The sequence below is a fragment of the Syngnathoides biaculeatus genome, chromosome 13 (assembly GCF_019802595.1).
Source record: "Syngnathoides biaculeatus isolate LvHL_M chromosome 13, ASM1980259v1, whole genome shotgun sequence".
Taxonomy (NCBI): domain Eukaryota; kingdom Metazoa; phylum Chordata; class Actinopteri; order Syngnathiformes; family Syngnathidae; genus Syngnathoides; species Syngnathoides biaculeatus.
In genome coordinates, this window is record NC_084652.1 from 4,924,517 (window position 1) to 4,945,822 (window position 21,306).

The 21,306-nt window shown below is 43.5% G+C and overlaps 2 protein-coding genes across 5 annotated transcripts in view; one reads left to right on the top strand and one right to left on the bottom strand.

The window, feature by feature from the left end:
• Window positions 1–21,306, top strand: part of ghrhra (growth hormone releasing hormone receptor a) — a 28,282-nt gene that overhangs the window by 5,989 nt on the left and 987 nt on the right. For 2 of the 4 annotated variants that reach the window (XM_061838910.1, XM_061838909.1), the window contains 10 exons: window positions 5,925–6,033; window positions 14,972–15,079; window positions 16,275–16,375; window positions 16,442–16,539; window positions 16,632–16,996; window positions 18,441–18,501; window positions 18,593–18,662; window positions 18,744–18,838; window positions 20,991–21,120; window positions 21,216–21,257. In XM_061838910.1, the coding sequence (XP_061694894.1) occupies window positions 5,925–6,033; window positions 14,972–15,079; window positions 16,275–16,375; window positions 16,442–16,539; window positions 16,632–16,996; window positions 18,441–18,501; window positions 18,593–18,662; window positions 18,744–18,838; window positions 20,991–21,120; window positions 21,216–21,257 (1,179 nt within the window). The remainder of the gene's footprint in view (window positions 1–5,924; window positions 6,034–14,971; window positions 15,080–16,274; window positions 16,376–16,441; window positions 16,540–16,631; window positions 16,997–18,440; window positions 18,502–18,592; window positions 18,663–18,743; window positions 18,839–20,990; window positions 21,121–21,215; window positions 21,258–21,306) is intronic. The other 2 variants (XM_061838911.1, XM_061838913.1) reach the window with 2 other exon arrangements.
• Window positions 16,946–21,306, bottom strand: part of LOC133510689 (pituitary adenylate cyclase-activating polypeptide type I receptor-like) — a 47,086-nt gene continuing 42,725 nt past the window's right edge. Inside the window, exon 20 of the transcript XR_009797682.1 lies at window positions 16,946–17,084. The gene's annotated coding sequence lies outside the window, so the exon portion shown is untranslated. The remainder of the gene's footprint in view (window positions 17,085–21,306) is intronic.

Genomic DNA, 21,306 nt, shown 5'->3' on the forward strand with positions numbered 1-21,306 from the left:
CATCCTCCCTCAATTAAGAAACATTTTGACATTCTGTCAGGGTTCGCGGCGATGTTGAGAAACGTGGCGGAGCTCAGAACAGTGCAGCAAGGATGAAAGGCGAGATGAAGCAAAAACAAAAATGATTTATTGTACACAACTTGAAAAAAAAACGCGGTGATGAACTTTTGTTTTTAAATAAGCACTTTCAAAGTGGGACACGGATACATTGAGATGCGACGTAGGGCAAAGGTAGAGGTGGCGGAGGCTGAACGAGAGGCATATGACGGCATGTACACCGGGTTGGATACGAAAAGGAAGGAGAAAAGGATCTCTAGAGGTTGGCCAGACAGAGGGAAAGAGATGGAAAGGATGTGCGGCAAGTAAAGGTGATGAGGGAGAGCGATGGAAATATGTTGACTGGTGCCAGTAGTGTGCTAAGTAGATGGAAAGAGAACTTTGATGAATGAAGAAAATGGGGGAGAAGGAAGAGTAGAGGAGGCAAACGTGAATGACCGGGAAGTGGCAATGATTAGTAAGGGGGAAGTTAGAAAGGCACTGGACAGAATGAAAAACGGAAAGACAGTTGGTCCTGATGGCATACCAGTGGAGGTATGGAAGCAATTTGGAGAGGTGGCTGTGGAGTTTTTGACCAACATGTTCAATAGAATACTAGCGGGAGAGAAGATGCCAGAAGAATGGCGGAAAAGTGTGCTAGTCCCCATTTTTTTAAGAACAAAGGCGATGTTCAGAGCAGTGGAAACTATAGAGGAATAAAGATGATGAGCCACACAATGAAGTTATGGGAAAGATTGGTGGAGGCTAGACTCAGGACAGAAGTGAGTATCTGCGAGCAACAGTATGGTTTCATGCCTTGAACGAGTATCAGAGATCCATTATTTGGCTTGAGGATGCTCGTGGAAAAGTACAGAGAAGGTCAGAAAGAGCTACATTGTATCTTTGTAGACCGAGAGAAAGCCTATGACAGAGTACCAAGAGAGGAACTGCGCAAGTCTGGTGTGGCGGAGAAATATGTTAGATTAGTACAGGACGTATGAGGACAGCAGAACAGCGGTGAGATGTGCCGTAGGCGTGTCAGAAGAATTTAAGGTGGAGGTGGGACTGCATCAGGGATCTGCGCTGAGCCCCTTTTTGCGGTAGTAATGGACAGGCTGACAGATGAGGTTAGACTGGATTCCCCTTGGACCATAATGTTCGCAGATAATATTGTGATCTGCAGTGAAAGCAGGGAGCAGGAACAATTAGAATGATGGAGGCACGTACTGGAAAGGAGAGGAATGAAAACTAGCCGAAGGAAAACAGAATATATATGCGTGAATGAGAGGGGCGGAGGAGGAAGTGTGAGGCTACAGGGAGAAGAGATGGCGAGGGTGGATGACTTCAAATACTTGGGGTCAACGTTACAGAGAAATGGAGAGTGTGGGAAGGAAGTGAAGAAACTGGTCCAAGCGGGGTGGAACAGTTGGGGGAAGGTGTCTGGTGTTCTATGTGACAGAAGAGTCTCCGCTAGGATGAAGGGCAAAGTTTATAAAATAGTGGTGAGGTCGGCCATGATGGACGGATTAGAGACGGCGGCACTGAAGAGACAACAGGAAGCAGAACTGGAGGTAGCAGAAATGAAGATGTCAAGGTTCTCGCTCGGAGTGAGCAGCTTGGATAGGATTAGAAATGAGCTCATTCGAGGGACAGCCAAAGTTGGATGTTTTGCCGACAAGGTTAGTGAGAGCAGACTTCGATGGTTTGGACATGTCCGGAGGCAAGAGAGTATACTCATATTGGTAGAAAGGTGCTGAGGATGGAGCAGCCAGGCAAAAGAGCGAGAGAGAGGAAGACCAAAGAACACGTTGATAGATCCTGTGAGGGAGGACATGAGGACAGCGGGTGTGAGAGAGGAAGATGCACGAGATGGGCTTAGATGGAAAAAGATGACACGCTTTGGCGACCCCTAATCGGGACAAGCCGAAAGGAAAAGAAGAAGACAAAGCACTGACTTAGTGAACGATCTGCACCGCATCACTCCGAAAGCTGTTTGGCCGAGTGGCTAAACATCTCCCTCACAAAGAGGGAAAAAAATTGCTGGAAACGCTCAGCATTCGGTTTCAAAGTGCTCACTATGACCAGACCGCATCACGGCGACGGCTCGTTCGGTCGACCACTTAAGACGACGCTCTGGAAAACAAAACCGCGAGAAGTCAACAAATGAACGAAGCCGGCAAAAAGCCGAGCGACGCAGGGCGAGGGCCCTAATGATGACGGAGCGTTTGCAGGAATCCGCAGAGAGGGACAGACTTTTTAAACGAGCGTTAATTCAGTTAGCCGTCCGCTCGATCAGATCAAGCCGATTTGCTCGCGCGCGCACGCATCAGTCCGGGACGTGTACGCCTCCGCCGCCGCCCGTTGACATTCATTAACGCGTGACCGATTGCCTCCTATTAGCGGCGAGGAGGCGCATCGTCGTTGTCGTCTCGAAATGGGCCGTGCAGCCTCGTTGCCTCTCCTGAGATGCTCCGTTACCTGATTCACGGAGAGAGAGAGAGAGAGAGAGAGAGAGAAAGAGAGAGAGCGCTAGTGCAAAAGAGAGAGCGCGTGAAGGGGAGCGACTCAAGTTTTCATCTGGCAGTCATCTATTTTAGCTTGACACAGTACATATTTCATAGCGGAGCCGCGTAAACGCGCACGAGACTGAAAATATTCCGGAATTATCTCCGTTATCTACCGCCACAATGAGGCGCTTCAAGAGGCCAAATCGGGGAATATTTTCCAAACGTGACGGGAGATTGCTGCTCTTCTTCTGTCTTTGTGTTCCCACGGTGGGTGTCAGTCAACCTCTGGTCGGCGTATGTATTTGTGATGATTATTACTTTTGCCTTCTGTGTATTCAGCTGCGTGTCCTCGTTAGGCCGCTGACGCTAATTAGTGCTCATTAGGCGCCGTGACCGTCCAGTCGTAATGTCATACGCAAGATAATAATCAGCTGGGGAGATGGCAGATGGATTTCAAAATGAGCTCCGATCATCTTTAGATATTTAGCAACTTGAAGTGATGGACGCATTGAGAAATGTTCTGAAAGTTGACCGCAGAGGCGTAGCGTTGGTCACCGGGGGTCGCGACGCAAGCTGCAAGAGTGCCGCGACAAAACAGGAAGTTCTGGATTGTTCCTTTCATACGGAAACAAGCCAAGGTAAGATATTGCCGTGACTGAGTACTTTTAGCGGCTGGGATGAGAATCAGCACCTCCAAATCCGAGACCGCGGTCCTCAGTCGGAAAAGGGCGGCGTGCCCTCTCCGGGTCGGGGGATGAGATCCTGCCCCAAGTGGAGGAGTTCAAGTATCTCGGGGTCTCGTTCACGAGTGAGGGAAGAACAGAGCGGGAGATCGACAGACGGATCGGCGCGGCGTCTGCAGTGATGCGGACTCTGTATCGGTCCGTTGTGGTGAAGAGGGAGCTAAGTCGAAAGCCGAAGGTCTCAATTTAATGGTCGATCTACGTTCCTACCCTCACCTATGGGCAAGAGCTGTGGGTCGTGACCGGAAGAACAAGATCCAGGATACAAATGAGGCCTCTCCATTAGACAACGGGTGAGAAGCTTGGTCATCCGGGAGGGGCTCGGCGTCGAGCCGCTGCTCCTCCGGAGATGAGGTGGCTGGGGCATCTGATTCGGATGACTCCCGGACGTCTCCCTGGTGAGGTGTTCCGGGCACGTCCCACCGGAAAGAGACCCCGGGGACGACCCAGGACACGCCGGAGAGACTATGTCTCTCGGCTAGCTCGGGAACGCCTCGGGATCCCTCCGGAAGAGCTGGAAGAAGTGGCTGGGGAAAGGGAAGTCTGGGTATCCCTCCTGAAGCTACTTCCCCATAACCTGACCCGGAGAAGCGGTAGAAGATGGATGGATGGATGAATACAAAAAAAAAAGAGTGGAAAAGGTGTCAGGTGGTAGGATTTGCGGAACGTCCTAACAAGGTGCTTAGCATAAGGTAGTTTGCAAGGTTCCGGGGGGGGGGGGGGTTAAACTATTGAGCACCTTTTATTCCTGACTTGTGAGTCATCTTCACACAGAGATCCCACAAAAGGTACTTAACGGACGTTCTGGAATTTAGCCGACTGTACCGTTTTGTACAGAAGCGAGAAAAGGGGGAATATCGAGCGCGTTGACGGCATCCTGCAATCGAAAAACGAGATGGCGCCCATGCCTCACGTTCAGCCTGTATATGTTACCCTCGGGTCAGATTCTTCAGCACTTTAATTTTGACTGTCACAGCCATGCAGATGATGCACAGTTAGATGGAGCCGAGTCTCCCGACGACTACAGTTCGATGTAAGTGTTGTGTCACTGTCTCATGCAGATACATAAACCGGATGAGCCGAATTTTTCTCTCTTGTCACACCACAACGACACTGGGATCATCATTTTTGGCAATAAAGAAAAGAGCATCGCTGTTGGGAAAAACCTGAAGTCACTTTTATTAAAAAAAAAAAACGAAAAACAAAAACAAAGACCAAGTCCGAAACGCTGGAGTTCTGATAGATTCCGATCTGATTTTGAACAGTCATATCAAATCAAATATATATCCAGAGTCAAGCAGACAAGGAGACGCTCCTCCGTGCTTTTATCTCAAGTAGACTTGACTATTGTAATGGTCTTCTGACTGGACTCCCCAAAGAGATGATTGAACAGCGGCAGCTCATTCACAATGCCGCGGCTCGGGTTCTGACCGGAACAAAGAGGTCAAGGCAGATAACTCCAATTCTAAAGTGTTTTCTTTTGCCAACGGAGGTGACGTCAGGCCCAAGTGTGAACGTTTCCATATCCACTTTGAAAATCTTTCATTTTTCTCAAGTTTTCTGAAGCTCTGAAGAAAAAATAAAAGTTGAAGCCATTATAGTACGTAAGCAAATGGCCACAATGCCAAATATTCATGTAGGACATAAGAATGCAAGTACTTTTTCTCGATTAAAATTCCATACATCCATCCATTTTCTTAGCTACTTATCCTCACGAGGGTCGCAGGAATTCTGGAGCCTATTCCAGCTGTCCAGGGGCAGGAAGTAGGGTACACCCTGAAGTGGTTGCCAGCCAATAGCAGGGAACATAGAGACAAACAGCTGCACTCACAATCACCTATGGGCAATTTAGTGTCCAATTAATGTTGCATGTTTAAATATATATATTTTTGGGGGGGAGGGGGGGTGAAACACATTAATGGTATTCCATTACATTTCAATGATGACCATCAATATCTCAAACTGATTTTTCTCACGGGCCACATTGTTGTTCCGGTTTCCCTCAGAGGGGCGTTATGACTGTCGAACAAAAATATTTAATCATCTTATCATATTTACCTCATCAATTGATGAACTAGTTTTGGAATCGGAAATCAAGGGTAATGTGTTTTTCAACTATTCACGTTTGGTCACACAAAAATGCTTGTAATAACTATCATTTTCATATATGACAATTTGAAATTTTGGTACAGATTTTTACAAGAATCATGGAAATTGACACACTAGATTTGGCTTTGCGGAGCCACATAAAATCACATGGCGGGCCAGATCTGGCCCCCGGGCCTCGAGTTTGACACCTGCGGTCTACATGGTTTTGTAATCCAATTTGAAAAAAAAAAAAAAACGAGTACAAATCCTTCCTAGAAAGACCTCCATCGAGACAAACGGGCCGAATGGGAACGGGATTTGATTGTCGGGTAAATCACGTAACGCCAGCATCTGGCGTGGCGTCTGAAGCGCTCGTCAGACAGCGACAATTGCTTTCAACGCGACGGGGTTGGGGGGGGGGGTGATGATGTCACGTGCTTCGTATTTTTACACCTCAGAGTAGAAGAGGAGCCGTTTGCGTTCGTGTCGTGTATCCACGTGTGTGTTTGTGTGTCTCGCTCACGGCGTATTTGTCGTGTCACGTTTTCAGATGGAAGCCATCCACCCGGACTGCGCCATCATTGCTCAGCACCTGAGGGCCCGCGAGACCTGCAGCCAGGCGAGGAGGAGGGAAGTTCAGAACCAGACGGCGCGAGGCGGTGGGTGCCTTTTCCGGCGACGCTTGGCACGCACACAAACACGCGTCACGTGACAAAGCCCCGCACGCTGTCAGATGTTTTTCCCCCTCAACACAGAGGGGGGGCGAGGGGTTGGGGTGCGACTAGATGTGTGGGATCTATTCAACGCCTATTAGAAATATAATTATGAAACAAGCAATTTTACCCCCTGGGCCCAATAATGGAATAGTTTATTTTAAAGGAAATGAATACATAACGTACAATATATTGTGCACAAAACAGTCTCCCCACCCCCTCCCTCCAAAAAAGGATTTTGATGGAAGGGGACCTTTAAACTTGATAGTGAGTAAATGATTTTCCGAAAAGGCTTTGGAGGAAGTGCGGTGGGCACATATTTGCCCACCCGCAGCGTTTGAAGGATGACAAAATGTGAAGTGTAACACTGTATAATAAAAAAAAAAAACATTTTTGCTGTGCATTTGAGGACAGTATGAAGCATAATAGTTGTTGTCGCTGGTGAACGCCATATTTTGCCCTCCCTTAAACAGGTGAAATCGCAATCCCCCATGTTGGGCGTAACACGGACGGCCGCACAAGCGCACCCTTGTCGACAGTCAACTTCATCAGATGACATTTATCTGCGTAATGAGCGGCGCAGCCAAGTGTGTGTGCGTCCGTGTGTCGTGCCAATGTTCACCGCCGTCATCACGACGAATTAAGATCAAATTACCTTAGTGACGAAAATGAAAAAGTTTTTTTTTTTTTTTGCTTTGTGATACAAGTGGTGACAAAAAGCCTGTTGCGGCACCCCCCCCCCCCCCCCCCCACGGCGAGGGCAATGGTCATTTACGGGTTTAGTGTGGATGGATTCTGCGGGCCAAACTGAAGCACATAATTTCAGTACGACGATGATTTAGTGGAATTGAGAGCTGTGCTTGAACGCACAATGAGAGGATAATTGTCATACATTGTGGGGTTTAACATTATTATTATAATAAACTCAATACATGGCTCATCGTAATGACTAAATTGTCTGCTAAAAATGATAATAAAACAAAGGTACATACTGTGTTATTCATCCATCAATCCATCTATCTATTTTCTTAGCCGCTTATCCTCACAAGGGTCACAGCAGTGCTGGAGCCTATCCCAGCTGTTAACGGGCAGGAAGCGGGGTACACCCTGAACTGGTCGCCAGCCAATCGCAGGGCACAACGAGACAAACGGCCGGACTCACAATCACACCTACGGGCAATTTAGTGTTTAATTAATGTTGCATGTTTTTGGGATGTGGGAGGAAAGCCACGCAGACAAAGGAAGAACATGTAAACTCCACACGGGCGGGTCCGGGATTGAACCCGGGACCTCAGAACTGAGAGACCAACGTTTTGCTAGCTGATCCACCGTGCCACCCTTTTTATTTTTATCTATATTATCCTCAATAATAACACAGTAAGGGGGCACAGTGTTTGAGCTAGAAAGCATTGGCCTCACAGTTCTGAGGTCCCGGTTTCAATCCCAGACCCGCCTGTGTGGAGTTTCCTCCAGACACTTTGATTTCCTCCCACATTCCAAAAACATGCAACATGAATTGGACACACTAAATTGCCCCTAGGTGTGATTGTGAGTGTGGCTGTTTGTCCCGATGTGCCCTGCGATTGGCTGGCGACCATTTCAGGGTGTACCCTGCCTCCTGCCCGTTGACAGCTGCGATAGCCTCCACCACTCCCCGTGACCCTCGAGAGGATAAGCAGTGAAGAAAATGGATGGATCGATAAAACAAAATGGTCTGGTGAAGAAACGCAGTACACGCTACTAATATCAAACCACCAACGATCAAACAAAAATAACAACAATAATAATACTTATAGTAAAACACAAAAATAATAAATTCTATTGAAGCCTCTCAAATTCATAGTCATAATTGAAAATCAGATCAGGGGGATTAGCCGAGCACTTTCAAACTTTTCCAGCAGTTTTCAAACTGGAAGCTTCAAGTATGATTTTCAGTACTGCGAACTTTTCTTGCTTCTATTTGCATCCACATAGAGTACAAATTTCTGTCTGCAATAGATACATAAAAAGTAATTATGCGTGTTTCTTTGTGACATACGTAGCTGCTGCTTGCTTGTTTACTTTTCGCATATTGAATATTCAAGTAGCTTATCGAATCTTTGCTATTACCGTATTATTATTATTCCGTATTATTATTCCTGCGCTCACACAGCCGTGCCATGAATTCAATATTTTTCCCACTGCGGGACGACGAAAGGCTAATTCTATTCCATTAGCATTTTGTTAGCATAAGCGCTTGACTCCCCGCCTCCCCCGCCGCGGAGGCGCCATCCACCGTCGTCATCGTCGGCGTCAACACTGCGCTCGCCCCCGCCTGTTCGAAGCAATTCCCAAAGTGTGCCGCTAATCCTAAATAGGGTGACATTCAAGTGTCAAAGTGTTCCCCGTAAAGCCGTTTCTGGCCACAAAAGGCCAAAGCAACAAAAAGAAAAGCTTTGTGCTTCTTCTTGCTAAAAAGGTTTCTTTTGGGGGGGGGGGGGGGGGGTTGCACTTAAGCCCCCTTCTGACAGCGTCACGGGTGGGGGGGTGATGTGACACGTGGTTCCGCCCACCCATCACCCCTTGTGATTACCCCTCAAGACAAGGATGGCAGTCCATCCATCCATTTTCTTTGCTGCTTATCCTCACCAGGGTCGCGCCAATCCCAGCTGTCCACAGGCAGGAGGCAGGGTACACCCTGAACTAATTTCCAGCCAATCGCAGGGCACATAGAGTCAAACAGCCACACCCACAATCACACCTATGGGCAATTTAGAGTGTCCAATTAATGTTGCGTGTTTTTGGGATGTGGGAGGAAACCGGAGTGCCCGGAGAAAACCCGGAGAACATGCAAACTCCACACAGGCGGGGCCGGGATGGAACCCGGGTCTTCAGAACTGTGAGGCCAACGCTTTACCAGCTGAGTCACCGTGAGGATGGTGGTCACGGGGCGTTGGGGGGGTGGGGGGGGTGGAGTGCACCTTTTCATAATTCATGTGGCATATTGATAAATGAGGACAAATGTTACATCATAAAATGACGCCGCTTTCTTTTTTTTTGGCTCACTAAAAAATGTGGATGACTAAGTCAATCCTACGTGTTCGCGTTGTCGGTACTACGACCTCGGCGCAATCCGGTTCGTGACCGCAGTACGCGGCAACGTGTTGATCTAAAAAGTCTCGAACAGAACCTTTCAAAAGCTCCTTTGGTCTTCGGCAAGAACCGTTTTGATTTGAAAAGGTCAACTCATGACCGTACACGGCAACATCCAAAGTCGAACTTAAGCTGTTCCGTGGGGCTCATGAAGAAAAAAATATTAATAATCGCGTATAATAGCGAAGGATGGAAAGTGAATTAACTTTAATTAATTAATTGTTCTGAAGTCAAACTGTTGTCTTTACTCGATTAACTCTATATTTCACTGTCATGCAAGCAAGCTACTGTACGATCATACATTAAAGATACATAATGGAGAATGAATTATTCTAAAATAATTAAATTGGATAGAACGGAAGCGTATTGCTGCCACACCCCAAAAAAAAGGTCACTATCATGTTGTAATGTGCATGTTTCATGTTATAACATGTTTCACATTCTCATGTGGTTCAGTCCATGTTATAATGTGAACCATTTCATGTTACAACGTGAAAAGTTTCACGATGTAACGTAATTCGTTTCATGTAATAGTGTGAAATTTTCACGTTATAACGTAGATTCGTTTCACATTATGATGTAGAAACATTATGACACTAGAAATCCATCCATCCATTTCCTTATCCGCTTATCCTCACGAGGGTCACGGGGTTTGCCGGAGCCTATCCCAGCTGTCAACGAGCAGTAGGCGGGGTACACCCTGAAGTGGTTGCCAGCCAATCGCAGGGCACATAGAGACAAACAGCTGCACTCACAATCACACCTAGGGGCAATTTAGAGTGTCCAATTCATGTTGCATGTTTTTGGGATGTGTGAGAAAGCCAGAGAAAACCCACGCAGGCACGGGGAGAACATGTAAACTCTACATAGGCGGGGGCCGGGATCGAACCCAGCTCCTCAGAACTGTGAGGCCAACGCTTTACCGCCGTACCGCCCTTTATAAATATTTCTGAATATTTTTATTTTTTGAAAATGTGGTCGCTACTTCTGGGATTTAACTTATTGCGAGGTGTCCCGGAATGTAACTCGCACGATAAAGGAGAGATTGCCATACCCGTATATAAACTTCCATAATTCTGTAAAAGATAAATAACTGAATAAAAAAAGTGGAGGAAATTGATTCCACATTGACATCTCGACATATGAGTTTGAATTTGATCTGTGCCGATGAACATAAGTCAAGTCATCTTTCCCCAATGGAATGAATGGAAATGTAATCATTTGTTATTGTGAATACCAAAAGATAGCAATCAATTTGTTGTGTATATGTAATAATACGACGCGGTGATTGATATCTCACATAAACCGAAAGTGCGACGTTGCCCTTGACGAAAATGACTTTGACACCCGCCTGGTTTCGTGTAATTGATGTTGAATTAACTGCTTCATGAGCAGCTGGACAGTTTGCTAATGTACAAATAAAAATTCCTTTCCGCTTTGCCGTCACTGTGACGCTTCCGCTGTGGCATCACCGACACGCGCGTACACGTAAACACGCACGTACACTTCAACCGGTCACATTTGGACGTGCACACCAGCGGCGCCGGCGACGACTCGCCGTCATTTCCGTGACCCAGTAAGTCATCGTAATGATTTAAATGCGACGCTGCCATTATTAATGTCGTTAGTCACGCTTGCAGACGCTCGTCGTTCTCTTAAGAGGAATTTAATAGAGTGCGACGTTTTTGGCGTTGTTGATTCGGATCCATCTTTAATCATTTATTTATCTATTTACTACAACTGCACAAGACTTCTAATATTCTTTTGTAGTACACATTTATATTTTTATTTCTAATTATATGTATAATTATTTATTTTCCTTTACTGTATATATATATATTTCTATTACATTTATTATGTATAATTATAAAATCCTCAAATGTTTGTGTATTACACTTTTTAGTCATTATTGCACATATTGCAAATAATTCAAATATGCTGTAAAATAATAACAACATAGCCATAAAAATTCGATAATACATTGTATTTAAAAATATGTATATTGAATGCATACATTATAGAATATATAGAACACATCTTAACATATTTAGACTTACAGTATATATTGTGTAAGATTAAATCAATAGATTTCCATTTACTTTTAATTATTAACATTGACATATTGACATATCATATTTATTATTTATTCATTAATAATAAATTATTATATATTATTATCAACATTGGCATATTGACATTATTATTTGTAAAAATTATATTATATATTTGTTTCTTATCTTTTATATATACACACAACATATCTTAATGTATTTAGATTTACAGCATATGTATTGTGTAAGATTAAATGAATATATTTTCATTTATTTTTTAATTATTTATTATTGTTGACACTGACATAGTCATATTGGTATTACTATAAATAATTAATAATACATTATTATATGGTTTTATTATTATCAACATTGGCATATTGACATTATTATTTATAAAAATAATATTATTATATTTTTTATCTTATATACATATATATATACACACAACATTTCTTAACATATTTAGATTTACAGCATATACTGTATAAGATTAAATAAATATATTTTCATTTATTTATGAATTATGTATTATTGTTGACAGTCATTATCATTAATTATTAATAATATTATATTAGATATTGTGTATTATTACTATCTATATGTAAATATTATATTATTAAAAATATTATTGTTATACATTTATTATCATATATATATATGTATATATATTCCTTCATATATTTTTAGATATATTGTATACAAACACAACTATAGAGACTTTGTTAAATAAGTCAAAACTGATCATGATGACTGAATACATATGAAATGGTGATCATCTGTTTGGATTTTCATGCAAATTGGAGAGGAAAACCGAGAATAGGAATAGCTGTGCAGCGTTAAAAAAAAAAAGGAAAAAAAAGAAGGAAAGAAAGAAATGTAGGTTGATGCACGAAAAAAAGAAAAAAAAGCTGCAGATAGGAAGTTGCGCCCGACCCAGCCCACGCCGTTGAAAACATCGCCTGCTTATTATGGGTAATAAAAGACTCTGTGGCGTGCGTCATCCCAAAATAAAAAAGCAGCACAATTCAACAGTCATCCAAATGACATGCAGTAATATGTACATATGCAAAAATGAAAGTTTGTCTGCGGCATAAGCGGCGACGGCCTCGCAGCCGACCGTCACCTCGATTCCCTCGGACGAATGGGCACAAATCGATGCAGGCGGGACGATATTTGCAACCGGACACGTTTGTGCTCGACATCGTGGAAGGACAACGAAAATGGCCCCGTTTGAACAATCCTCTGGTTCCGGTGTTGACCGCACAAAATCCTCCATATTACCGCTTTCCTAAATACGGAAGAAAGGGCAAACTCTTATTGGTCAAGGCACAGGTGTCAAACTCAAGGCCCGGGGGCCAGATCAGGCCCACCGCATGATTTTGTGTGGCCCGCAAAGCCAAATCACGTGTATTAACTTCCATGATATTTGTTATAATTTCTACCAAAATTTGAAATTGTCATATCATATAATTATTACGATATTTCCAAGCATCTTTGTCTTCCCAAACATTAACAATAGTTGAAAAAAAAACCAAAAAAAAAACTAATTACTGTAATTTCCGGCTTGCAAGCCGCGAATTTTTTCTACACGCTTTCAACCCTGCAGTTTATGCGGTGATGCGGCTAATTTGTGCATTTTTTTTCTAACAGCCGCAAGTGGGCGCTCGAGCGAAAAAGGTAAAAATGAGACTGGTGGAATATATGTGCCGAGGAAGTGACTTTTACCGGCCCTGTTAGCGCTGTGCTAGCGTGTTGCTGCTGTGTTACTGGCGTGTCTCAATGATGTTTCCCGGTAAGTTTTATGTTAACCGTCCCTGTTAGCATTAGCGCTAGCGTTAGCTTTAGCACGACGCTAGCGTAAGCACTAGCATTAGAGTTCTGTGTACAGTCTTTCTTTGTCAATATCTCGTGTTTCAATGTATGCTCTTTTACAAGGCTGCGCCGTATGTAAGTACCAAATGGTATTTCCTTGACAAATGTACTCGGTGAGGCTTGTAACCAGGTGCGCTCTGTTGGCCGGAATTACGGTACCCTTGATTTCTGATTTCAGTTCATAAATTTCATTTGTACATATTACGTGATGCAAGATTTTTATGGTTTTATTGTTTTATTATTTGAACAAGCTTCCCAATGAGGACAGTATTTTTTTAAAAATAAAATACACATCCATATTCCGCCATCTCTGAATTTCAAATCATTCGACAGGTTTTAAAGAAGTGAAAACAGTCCTCTCTTGAACTTCCAGTATCAGGAGGACATATTCGCTGACATCAAAAGCTATTTCAATCAAAAAACATCTTCCGATTTGATTTTCACCCCGAGCAATCTCATCTGTTTACCCCCTCGCCCCCCCCCCCCCCCCCCCCTCCTAGCGCCACAAACGTCGTTTCCTCCAGATTTGAACGTGCACGAGGCAACGTTTGTGTTTTTACCGGAAGAAGCTCTTGGAGCATCCGTCTCCTGCAGCGCAAATATTTGACATTTCATTTGCTGTCACATTTTGACAGACAGACAGACACGCCCCCCCCGTCATTTCTGTTGTTCTATATCCGTCCCTGTAAATTTTGCCACCCGCTCGCTAAGACTTTGCGAGGCGCAAGCGCCGACTACCTCCCCGACCCGTCGCCTCCTCGGCCCACGTCTCGGGCGACGCCTCTTACGTAAGAGACTCTGCGAAATGTTAGACAGTCGGCGGAAAAGATTCCTGCCCCATGTGACAGGAAGCGGAAGCCTGGCAAGATGTAGAATGGCGTCGCCGGATGGAACCTGTCACATTATTTGATCTACTCAAGACAAATGTCACGAAAGTATATGAGGAGCTTTGGGACTTCTAGAAAGCATGTACAGTATTTTTTTTTAAATTATTACCATAATTCCCGGCCTACAGAGCGCACCTCACCCAATACATTCGTAAAGGAAATACCATTTGGTACATACATACCCCGCCGCTGTGTAAAAGCCACAAGTGCTCATATTGAAACACGAGATATTTACAAAGAAAGATGGTATACAAAGCGTTTAACGCTAGCGCCGCCGGGTGCTAACACTAATGCTAACCCTTGCACCGCCGCTGCACACTAATGCTAGCGCCATGATAACAGGCCCGGTTAAAAAAAAAAAACATACTAGTAAAAATCACAGACACGTGGCAGTATCACGCTAGCGCAGCGCTAACAGGGCCAGACCGGTAAAAGTCACTTCCTCGGCACATACATCTCACTCTGACCTTTTCTACTGGAGTGCCCTCTTGCGGTCATTAGAAAAAAATGCACTAACTAGCCACATCACCGTATAAAGTAATATAATATAATAAAGTCGCGCCTTATAGGCCGGCAATTACAGTATTCAATATTCGGATTAGGGTGTGAGGTTGATTGCGTTGCGCGTAGCTGTCACGACGTTGTAACGGCCAATCGGCCAAAAATGCACCATTCATTCATCAATTTGAACATTAAATTCAGTGATTCATTCACCTACCACTAGAGGGAGCCCACGTACTGCTGGCGGTACTCGTATCACACTAAGATCTACATGGCAGGAGGCTGAGTTTGGGGTTTGGGTTGCGGTATAAGGTTAGGATTAGGCTGTTAGGGAATGAAAAAAAAACTACAAGTCCTGCGTTGTCCAGCCCAAACTGTTCCCATGTGGCCTGTTTGTACCTGAGTTTCGAAGCCAAACATTTTGCGTGACGCCGCCAGGATGCCAGACGGACTGGGACGAGATCGGGTGCTGGCCGAGAGCCGACGCGGGGCAGGTGGTCAACGTGTCGTGCGCCGACGTCTTTCAGCATTTCTCCAACGGTCAAGGTCAGTCGCTGGATTCTGTACCGCACGCTAATGTTACTACAAAACCGCCGGAGTTTTCCGAGGTTACTTTAAAAATGTATTCCAATGTTCAAAAACTTGTCAGTAATGTTAGAAGAAGAAAGAAAGATGATACATTAAATATATTTGCATTGAGTGCTGCATTTCCCATTTGTTCGAAAACCAAATCGATATTTCCCATTACAATTAATGTAAAAAGAAATAATGCGTTCCAATCCTAAAAATTTGGGCTTTTTAAAAATTTGGCCGTCAATGAATAACTAAAGTATACTGCTGTATTTGTTTATTTTTTTTAATCTCCTAACATTGTTTTTCTTTTGCTCGTCCACGTGTATTACATTCCAAGTGGATTGCACTCATATACAGCGATGCCTCGGTTCTCGACCGCAATCCGTTCCAGAAAACGGTTGAAGAAGTGATTTGTTCAAAAACCGAATCGATGTTTCCGTTTACAATGAATAGAAAAAGAAATAATGCATTCCAAGCCTAAGAAATTTGGCTTTTTAAAGCATTTTTTTAGCTTTTAGTGATAATAAACTGTATAGTAGGAATACATGTATTGTTTAAATAATATACATAATAAAATGATTATTATTATTATATTGAATATATTTATTTATTTATTGCTTTAGTAGTAGAGTAGACTAGGCTGGGAGTGCATTGCTGTATCTGATGCAACTCGGCCTCCAGCCATGTTAACTTTTTTTTTTTTTATTAACAAAAAGTGTAGAATAACTTTAAACAACAATAATGAGTGGGAAAAAAAGCAAAAAAAAAAAAAAAACCTTTTTTTTTTTACAAAAAGTAACATACAAATACAACGTAACCCAAGTTCCCGAAATCGTTTCTTTTTTCAGCGGCGTTGGAATTCACAATAACAAAGCACGTAGTGGGTCAGCTGGTTGGGTTGCGCGCGTTATGTTCTTTCCGGGCTTTGTCGGGGGCGTTCGAGCACAGGTTTTTGCTCGAAAACAGAGGCGAAAAAACCGATTTGTTCAAGAACGGAGACGTTCGAGAACTGAGTATTTACTGTACTTGTCAAGAAGAATATCGCAGGTATTTCCAGTTAATGGTACACTTGCTAATGCTAATGCTAATCATAACAAATGCTCTCTGAACGAGGCTTTTTCTATTAATATCTGTAAATTCTCAGCCTAATCTCTGCTTGGGCGTTCAGGGTCGGTTTACAGGAACTGCACAGCGGACGGCTGGTCGGACGTGTACCCGGCCTACGAGGAAGTCTGCGACTTCAGCGACGACAGCGGGCCGGAATCCGAGGTCAGTGGTCATGGCAAATCCTCTCATCGCGCAATGATTGAAACAAGGCTGTTATGGACTCGGCAGACCAGTTACCTGTCCACCTTCAGACGGGTGTACACCGTGGGCTACGCCACCTCGCTCATCTCCCTCATAACGGCCATTGTGGTCTTCACCGCCTTCAGGTAAACACCCCCCCCAAAATCAAGACATGCATTCCGGGTGTAAGTTTTCCGACTCTCGGCGAACTCACGGCTTTTGTCGTCGCTCCGGGCAGGAAGTTCCACTGCACCAGGAACTACATCCACGTCAACCTGTTCTCGTCGTTCGTGCTGAGGGCCAGCGCCGTCTTCGTCAAGGACACGGTGCTGTTCGCCGACGAGACGCTGGACCACTGCTCCGTGTCCACGGTGAGCCCCCGTCCGCGTCCCGAGCGAGTCGACTTCAACAAAGCCGTTTTTTTTTTTTTTTTGCGTCGCTCCCGTCAGGCGGCGTGCAAGTCGGCCGTGGCGTTCTTCCAGTTCAGCATCCTGGCTAATTACTTTTGGCTGCTGGTGGAGGGCATGTACCTGCAGACGTTGTTGGCGCTCACCTTTGTCTCCCAGAGGAAGTACTTCTGGTGGTACATCCTGACCGGATGGGGTGAGTTAGTTCCTCTTCCCATTTTGTCCGCCATATTGGGGAAGGGCGAAGCCAATTGGGCGAAGCGGAGGCTGGCCGATGCGGTGGCCTGGAAGTGCAAAACAATTTAACAAATTATGAATAAATTGAGTTTTCAAAGCTCGGCTCAATCGGGTGGGAGGTAAGGAGCAATCGATTTTGTGTCAGGACGTTACAGATTTTCTTGTCCTTGTCAGTCTAACCCTTAAAAGGATCCAAATATTTTGTATATGTTCAGAATTCAGAAAATAAAACTTGGTTGATTTCATAAAAAAAAAAACGTAATGTAGATTGTCCTATTTTTCCTTCTTTTTTAATTATTAAATGTTCTTTAAATTGCATTTGAAATTGTAATATGGTACGGTAATTTTCGGCCTCGAAGCCGCGACTTTTTTGAAACGCTTTAAACCCTGCGGTATATGCGGTGATGCGGTTAATTTGTGCATTTTTTTTAATGCCCGAGAGGGGGCACTCGAGCGGAAAAGGTAAGCGTGAGACGGTGGAATCAATGTGCCGAGGAAGTGACTTTTACCGGTATGTTTTTTTTAACAGGCCCTGTTAGCGCTGTGCTAGCGTTAGGACTGTGCTAGCGTGTTGCTGTGTCTCAGTAATTTTCACCGGTATTTTTTATTTTTTTTTAAACCGGCCCTGTTAGCGCTGCGCTAACATTAGCGCTGTGCTAGTGTGTTGCTGCAAATAACCCTGCTCGCCCTACCATGTTGTTGCTATATTAAGATAAGCTAAGGTATTGAAAACTCTTTCTTAGTACCGCCTTTCTTTGTAAATATCTCTTGTTTCAATGTGGGGACTTGCGGCTTTCACGCAGGTGCACCAAATGGTATTTCCTTTACAAATGTACCGGGTGAGGCTTATAACCAGGTGAGCTCAGTAGGCCGTAAATTACGGTCTATAAAATGAAAAAAGCGACTAGCCTGTTGGTTGAAATTTGATGTATTTGTTGTCATTTTTTTTCTTTATTACCTGAATTAAAATATTAGTTTTGAAGTGCTATTGAAAAGCACCTTTTATATGTGTTTTTTAATGTTATGTTTTATCTCTGAAATGTATTTAAATTGTGTCAAATAACTTCTGAGTAGTATAGAAAATGAATGAATCAATGGTTTCCTTATTACAATTTTTTTTAATATTTTGTATTACACTTCAAGTTTGAATACTTTTAAGTTGTATTATTTTTTTTAATTATTTTGGATTGCATTATTTATCACAAATTATTTAAAAATATATATTTATTAAATTGATTACATTTCCTTTTTTCCCCATGTTGATATTACATTTTCATTCAATACATTCCTTTAAGAATGCAATATTAAAATAGTAAGTGAAGTTCAACATTTAAAAAGTGAGACTTTTACATTTTATTCCAAATGTTTTGTTTTTCCTTTAATGACTTTCGAATGTGCCACAGGGCTCCCGTCCACGATTCTCGTCCTTTGGGTCCTGACCAGATTCTTCTACGATGACAGAGGGTACGATATGCAGATATATGATAATACAACGCAGCATTTTAGTCATGTTTTAACGCATTTTTTAAAACTTTTTATTTTAACCTGTTGGTAGTTGCTGGGACGACACGGATAACGTTGCCATTTGGTGGATTATTAAAGGTCCAATAACAGCGTCGTTGCTGGTGAGTTGCTGGTTTTTTTTTCAACGTGCAAATATTCATAATTAATGCTTGCGATTGCATGTGGCAATCGTACGTTAACAGGTCAACATCGTCATCTTCGTCAACGTGATCCGCATCCTAGTGCAGAAGCTCAAATCCTCCTCCATGTCCGGGAACAACGACACCGGACACTTCATGTACGTAAATCACGGCGGACGAAACGTTGCAGCGGGCTTTGATGTGGATGAGAAATTAAAAAAATAAATAAAGAAAGACTATTTGATTTGGAAGGAGGCCGGACAAAAGCGGGCCGAGTCGTAACGCGGACGAGCCGCCGTCTTCGCGAGGCTTCTTTCATCTTTCAGCCGAATGAATTCAAAAATCAATTCTTTGATAGCCGCCTGCGAGCCGAACCTCCGCCGAGGTCTTCCCACCGAGAAGGAAGCAAAAAACTCACAACCGCTTTTGACCTTGATTCTATTTAGTTGAGCTTCGCGCGTCTATTTTGACCCGGATACGCACACCTTGCCCATGTACATGCATACAAATTTACACTTTAAATGATATTGTTTAATTCAGTAGATAACCAACAACAACAAAATCCGAGTTACATAATGTACAGAACGTGCACGATTCTCTACTACTACCAGATCGTCTATCATCCCTCTATAAAACATTTGCATGTGATTAGTGCTCATCTGAATTCATTTACAAGGGAAGACTAAAAATAGCACACGATACCAGAAATAGATTTATCACCCAATAGGATTGTTCAAAGAAAGTCTCAAATGAAAGCTTAGCAATAGTCCCGTAATTCCCGCACCTGGCTATAGGCCTCACCTGGTACCTGGTTTGTAAAGGAAATACCATTTGGTACATACATACCGCAGCTGTTTAAAAGCCGCGAGTGCCCACGTTGAAACCCACATTGAAACACAAGATATTTACAAAGACTGTACAAAGAGTTTAACGCTAATGCTAATGCTAGCACCGCTCCAATGCTAGCACCGCGCTAACAGGGCCATTAAAAAAACAAAACACCAGTAAAAATCACCGAGACACGGCAGTAACACGCTAGCGCAGCGCTAACATGGCCAGACCGGTAAAAGTGTCACAAACCTCTGGTACGGGGGGGGGCACACATATGCAGGACTTCGAGGCAGAGGCATAACGTTCAATGTATTTTTTTTCTGGAAACTGGGTCATACACAGTGTAGCAGTTTGACAAAGCAGAGGCACAGAAACGCTAGGCTAGGCGGGATCCAAAAGACGTACAGCGAGGTCCAATGACTTTGGGGCAAACTGCAAACTCAACAGGAAAGGAACAGACAAAAGGGCACAGAATCGCTGTGACGAGGGTTACTCTAACTTACGCGTAGAGTGGAGAGTCCTACAGGTAGTGAATGCAACTCACTAACACAAAGCAACGAACTGGCAAATGCCAGTGACAAAAACTCCAACTTAAATGCCCGTCCAATTACAGTCCCAATGTGAAACAGCCTCTTGTCTTGCTCATGACAAAAAAACACTTCCTCGGCACATATACGGTCTCAATCTTACCTTTTCCGCTCGAGTGCCCCCTTGCGGCCGTTAGGAAAAAATGCACAAATTAACCGCATCACCGCATAAACCGCAGGGTTGAAAGTGTGTGAAAAAAGTCGCACCTTTTTGGCAGGAAATTACGGTCGTAGGACAAAAATTCGGGGAGGTGAATTGTATGACGGAAGTTGGTGATTAATACCAAAAGCATACATGAAAAATTTTAGATGTACTTTCTACATTAAAAAAAATAAAAATTCTGAGAAGATAATAGCAATAGAAATTGCGTGTGCCAGGGTAAAAAATGCACAATTTGCAGAATATTTCCGTAAAGTAACACTCTGGGGTTCTATTTTCGTGACTAGCTTAAATCCGGGTCAGAGGCAGGTTAGAAGCATGCGAGCCAAGTACAAAAATGGAACCAATTCAACTCAAAATCATTAATAAAAAAGAAAAAGAAAAAACAACTACAAAAGAAATAATAACGAGTTCAAAGTTCAAAATGTCACTGTTGGAATATAGTACAAATGTAACAAGAATTGGTCAAATGATAACATGCTAGCAGCTGGTATGCTAACATCTAGCAACCCACACATTGGAAGCGCTGATATGAGCTTTAAATTTGGCCACTTTTATGTCGCAATTAGGATTTGACGTCAACGGAGTCCTGACATTTAATCCGCTAATTGGCCCCCCGACTGCGACGAAATAACGGCATAAATTTGCATCCGGTTCTCACTTGACATTTCAAAAGAGAAGATTGCGCTGTGATGGTTTTTTTTTTTTTTTTTTTAATTTTCCCGCTCTCAGAAGGTTGGCCAAATCCACGCTCTTCCTCATCCCTCTCTTCGGGATGCACTACACCGTCTTCGCCTTCCTGCCCGAGAACACGGGCGTGGCGGCCCGGCTCTACATCGAGCTGGGCCTGGGGTCCTTCCAGGTACCGCCTGCACCCAAAAAAACCACAACGGCGGACATTTTATCAGTGAACAAATTAGATGGAGTCTTTTTTGTTTGTTGTTTTTTTTTTTCCAGGGCTTCGTGGTGGCTCTGCTTTACTGTTTCATGAACGGAGAGGTATGCCAATCACGTTCGTTCGACTGCAAAATCATTTTAACGGATTGAT